The 5850-nt window shown below is 38.6% G+C and overlaps 2 protein-coding genes across 2 annotated transcripts; both read left to right on the forward strand.

Annotated features, from left to right (window-relative positions):
- The first annotated feature begins 826 nt into the window (after nucleotides 1-826).
- LOC134705997 (uncharacterized) lies at nucleotides 827-1873 on the forward strand. The gene has a single exon (XM_063564710.1). The coding sequence runs from the start codon at nucleotides 827-829 to the stop codon at nucleotides 1871-1873; it is 1047 nt and encodes a 348-aa protein (XP_063420780.1).
- A 1196-nt stretch (nucleotides 1874-3069) lies between these two features.
- Nucleotides 3070-3924, forward strand: LOC134705998 (uncharacterized). Its single transcript, XM_063564711.1, has one exon. It carries the CDS (start codon nucleotides 3070-3072, stop codon nucleotides 3922-3924), a length of 855 nt encoding a protein of 284 aa, XP_063420781.1.
- Nucleotides 3925-5850: the final 1926 nt, after the last annotated feature.

The following is a 5850-nucleotide window of genomic DNA, read 5'->3' on the forward strand; positions in this document are numbered from 1 at the left end:
ATTCCAGGTTAAGGTTTGTCAATAGTCCTACCAGAGGATGGTGGTTCTCTAGGGATATTCCAGGTAAAGGTTTGTCAATAGTCCTACAAGAGGATGGTGTTTCTCTAGGGACATTCCAGGATAAGGTTTGTCAATAGTCCTACCAGAGAATGGTGATTCTCTAGGGAAATTCCAGGATAAGGTTTGTCAATAGTCCTACCAGAGGATGGTGGTTCTCTAGGGACATTCCAGGTTAAGGTTTGTCAATAGTCCTACCAGAGGATGGTGGTTCTCTAGGGATATTCCAGGTAAAGGTTTGTCAATAGTCCTACAAGAGGATGGTGTTTCTCTAGGAACATTCCAGGTTAAGGTTTGTCAATAGTCCTACCAGAGGATGGTGGTTCTCTAGGGATATTCCAGGATAAGGTTTGTCAATAGTCCTACCAGAGGATGGTGGTTCTCTAGGGATATTCCAGGATAAGGTTTGTCAATAGTCCTACCAGAGGATGGTGGTTCTCTAGGGACATTCCAGGTTAAGGTTTGTCAATAGTCCTACCAGAGGATGGTGGTTCTCTAGGGACATTCAATGTTAAGGTTTGTCAATAGTCCTACCAGAGGATGGTGGTGTCGAGTATAAATAGAGACAATCACATTACGCGGGATTCATACATGTACTTATACGCGTTACCGCTCTCTAGATGTAACGTCATGGTTGCTATGTATTAACGTCATTGTATCTTACCAGCATTAAATCATCCATTTGTATAGACGTCTTTTTCTATATTCAAAACACAACGCAACTACAACTTATACGATCACGAGATTGGTGCCGTGACCAGGATAGAAGATGGTTTCGTCGAGAATCAAGTCTATTCGAGCTGGAAATAGAGCCGCTGTCACGAAATTCTTCAAGAAACTAGATGAGCTGAACACAGATTCGGAGATGGATATAGCCATTGCAGGTCCAATTATTGACGCTATAGTGAAAAAACAAAGTGTTATTCTTAAACTGGATGAACAGATTTTGGAAAATACATCGGATGAAGATATAGAAGTTGAAATCCTAGATGCAGATGAGTATAATTTAGATCTTGAAACAAATTTACGCCGTTATAAGAAATTAGCACAAACAGTTACACGTACATGTACAGAATTATCTCATGAAAGCATCCCAAACACACGCCCCGTCATGAACATGCATGAAGTCAATTCCGAGACCCGTCCTGTAATGAACACAGAATTCTTCCCAAGATATTCATCGCAAACTTCTAATAGTTCACTGTCTAGTCAAAATCACCGCTTGCCGAAGCTAACCCTACCTACTTTTTCTGGGGATATCCTAGAGTGGCAATACTTTTGGGAATCGTTTGAAAACACAATTCACAGCAATCATACACTCACTGATGTCCAGAAATTCACGTACCTACAGTCACTTCTTGATGCAGACGCTATGAATGTCATAAATGGTTTAAACTTGTCCAGCGCAAACTATCACAAAGCCGTTGAGTTATTAGTAAATCGCTTTGGGAAAACACACAAAATTGTGAACGCTTATATGAAAGCTCTTTTAGATTTGCCAGCACCCTCATACACATTAGAAAGTATTCGTAATTTTTCGAACAAGTCAGAGGTTTACATCCGAGGATTAGAATCTTTAGGACAATGCCAAGATACATATGGTTCCCTGTTAATCCCAGTTATGCTTGGTAAGCTCCCTGTTACCGTAAAAAGTAATATAACAAGAGAAAACGGAAACGACGACTGGACCCTTGGAAATCTAAGAAAGGCAATACAACGGGAAATATCTATTCAAGAAGCCAGCGATGATGGGATTGAATCTTATGATATACCTACCGCAAGTTTCCATGCCGGAATTAGTAAGAAAAATTTGTAAGGGTTCCACGGAACCCAGTGTCTCGCCTATTTTTGCTGTAAATCGCAGGCTCAACAATAATGAGGAAAAAAATCAATAAAAATATTCCTCTTGTTACTATTTTATGATTGTAAGAAAATCTAAGTCCATTTAAAAGTAAATTACAGAAAAAACGTGTAATCTTTTAACAAACTTTACTTCTGGATACAATCTTATGATCATAAATAAGCTTCTGTCCAAGTTTGGTACAAATCCAGGATAGTTTAAGAAAGTTATTAAAATTTAAAAACTTTAACCACAGAGTGAATGTAATGGTTCCCCGCAGAAAAACTAAGTCCATTTAAAAATAAAATATGGAAAAAATGGATTTATTTATTTACAAAATTTACTTCTGGATGCTATCTTATGATCATAAACAACCTTCTGTCCAAGTTTGGTACAAACCCAGGATAGTTTAAGAAAGTTATTAAAATTCTAAAAACTTTAACCACAGAGTGAATGTTTTGTTTCCCCGCAGACAAAAACTAAGTCCATTTATAGTAAAATATGGAAAAATGGGAATTTTATTTTTACAAAATTTACTTCTGGATACTATCTTATGATCATAAACAAGCTTCTGTTAAAGTTTGGTAAAAATCCAGTATAGTTTAAGAAAGTTATTAAAATTTCAAAAACTTTAACCACAGAGTGAATATTTGTTGACGCCGCTGACGACGCCGACGACGACGGAATGTAGGATCGCTTAGTCTCGCTTTTTCGACTAAAGTCGAAGGCTCGACAAAAATGGGAATTACGTAAATAAATCAAAATCTATCAACTATTCTCAAAGTAAAGTATGCACTTATTGCAATGATCAACATTTCCCTGCAGACTGTGAAAAGTTCACCGACAGCAAATCAAGAATGGAGATTGTTAAGAAGAGAAACCTATGTTTCAATTGTTTAGGTAACCATAGAATATCAGAATGTAGGTCGAAAAACACATGCCGTAAATGTTAACGTAAGCACCACACTAGTTTATGCAATGAAACTTCAGTTCAAAAATCACAGATTCAGAATGTTACAAGTAATAAAGAAAACAGCACGCCAATCATGCATACATCTGCTAAACAGGAAAACTCTACCGTCTTTTTGAAAACAGCAATAGCTCCCATATGGTCACAAAATCATTGCGCCGACGCTCACATCCTTTTCGACGAAGGAGCGCAACGATCATTTATGACGCAGGAAATAGCCGACAAGTTGAACGTCAAGCCAGACAGAAAGGAAACTCTCAACATATCCGCCTTCGGAAATTCTGACAAGAACGTTCGTCACATGAATAAAGCCACAGTGTATTTAGAAGCAGACTCAGGAGAGAAAATACCTTTACAGGTATTGATTGTACCCGCCATAGCGGCGCCTATTCAGAATAACCGCAGGTACATTTCGCACCAACTACATTATTTTAAAGGACTAAAACTAGCCCACCCGTTATCAGAGGATAATAGCTTTGATATTTCTTTACTCATTGGAGCAGACCACTACTGGGATGTAATCAAGGATGATATCGTTCGAGGCGACGGACCAACAGCGATGAACTCCAAAATAGGATATTTGTTATCTGGACCACTCACACGTACAAGAGGACAACGTAATTCACATATGATGCACATATTATCTAGTCACACAAAAGAGGACTATGATATTGAGAGATTTCGGAAATTGGAGTCCCTTCGTATACAAGAAAACGACAAACTAAACACAGAGAAACAGAACATCAAGGAATTTTCATCAACATCGATAGCATATGAGGATGGAAAGTACGTTGCTCAACTTCCATGGATTGAAGAATGTCCTGAATTACCGACAAACGAGATGATTGCAAGAGCAAGGACCCACAGAGTAGTTAACCGCTTAAACCAGGAATCAAACTTATTCAAAAGATATCATGGATACATAATTAAAGAGCAGGAAAGACGTGGTTTCATCGAAAAGGCAAAAGAGAAGGAGGACGAGCCACAGCGCATACACTTCATACCTCATCATCCCGTTAAAAACAAAATTCTACCCACTAGAGATAAATTCAAATGACAATGATGAATCGCAAATACTTTGAAGGAGTGTTCGTTTACAAAACCGCAATCAGAGACTGTAATTAATTGAGAACAATTTTCAATCGCAATTTGATTCATAGATAGTTTTATATGTGATTCATAGACTTTAAAGTTTCAAATATTTCATTTCTTTTCATTTATAGATATTTTTCTTAATTTGGATAAATTGTTCATTGAGACTTTAATTGCACAAACTCGCGGCCCGCAGTATGTCGAGTATAAATAGAGACAATCACATTACGCGGGATTCATACATGTACTTATCCGCGTTACCGCTCTCTATATGTAACGTCATGGTTGCTATGTATTAACGTCATTGTATCTTACCAGCATTAAATCATCCATTTGTATAGACGTCTTTTTCTATATTCAAAACACAACGCAACTACAACTTATACGATCACGAGAGGTGGTTCTCTAGGGATATTCCAGGTAAAGGTTTGTCAATAGTCCTACAAGAGGATGGTGTTTCTCTAGGGACATTCCAGGTTAAGGTTTGTCAATAGTCCTACCAGAGGATGGTGGTTCTCTAGGGATATTCCAGGATAAGGTTTGTCAATAGTCCTACCAGAGGATGGTGGTTCTCTAGGGATATTCCAGGTTAAGGTTTGTCAATAGTCCTACCAGAGGATGGTGGTTCTCTAGGGATATTCCAGGATAAGGTTTGTCAATAGTCCTACCAGAGGATGATGGTTCTCTAGGGACATTCCAGGTTAAGGTTTGTCAATAGTCCTACCAGAGGGTGGTGTTTCTCTAGGGATATTCCAGGATAAGGTTTGTCAATAGTCCTACCAGAGGATGGTGGTTCTCTAGGGACATTCCAGGATAAGGTTTGTCAATAGTCCTACAAGAGGGTGGTGATTCTCTAGGGACATTCCAGGATAAGGTTTGTCAATAGTCCTACCAGAGGATGGTGGTTCTCTAGGGACATTCCAGGATAAGGTTTGTCAATAGTCCTACCAGAGGGTGGTGATTCTTTAGGGACATTCCAGGTAAAGGTTTGTCAATAGTCCTACCAGAGGTTGGTGGTTCTCTAGGGATATTCCAGGTTAAGGTTTGTCAATAGTCCTACCAGAGGATGGTGGTTCTTTAGGGATATTCCAGGATAAGGTTTGTCAATAGTCCTACCAGAGGATGGTGGTTCTCTAGGGACATTCTAGGATAAGGTTTGTCAATAGTCCTACCAGAGGATGGTGGTTCTCTAGGGACATTCCAGGTTAAGGTTTGTCAATAGTCCTACCAGAGGATGGTGGTTCTCTAGGGACATTCCAGGTTAAGGATTGTCAACAGTCCTACCAGAGGATGGTGGTTCTCTAGGGATATTCCATGTTAAGGTTTGTCAATAGTCCTACCAGAGGATGGTGGTTCTCTACGGATATTACAGGTTAAGGATTGTCAATAGTCCTACCAGAGGATGGTGGTTCTCTAGGGATATTACAGGTTAAGGATTGTTAATAGTCCTACCAGAGGATGGTGGTTTTCTAGGGACATTCCAGGTTAAGGATTGTCAATAGTCCTACAAGAGGATGGTGGTTCTCTATGGACATTCAAGGTTTGCCACCAATAAAAATTGACTGCCACTAAAACTGCACAATATTGTGAAAGTTACTTAAATTACACCAATAAATCAATCCAAACTCTTTTATGTTCATTTTTTTTTTAGAATTGCAGATTTTGCACATGATAATGAAGTGATTATGCCTTCACTTTCACATTACTCTTTTCCTGCAAGTCATCTCCCTGCATGATGTTTTTTCTTCTTGTTATTGCTTCACCTCTCAAACAGTAAAAGATATTGACAATTCTTTTATCCAAATTGTCTGGTACATCCTGTTCATACTCTTTAAACATTTGACTTATGTGTCACTATTACTTAGTTGGCAATGAAACAACAAGGCACAGA

Source organism: Mytilus trossulus, chromosome 2 (assembly GCF_036588685.1).
Source record: "Mytilus trossulus isolate FHL-02 chromosome 2, PNRI_Mtr1.1.1.hap1, whole genome shotgun sequence".
In the NCBI taxonomy this organism is placed as follows: Eukaryota; Metazoa; Mollusca; class Bivalvia; order Mytilida; family Mytilidae; genus Mytilus; species Mytilus trossulus.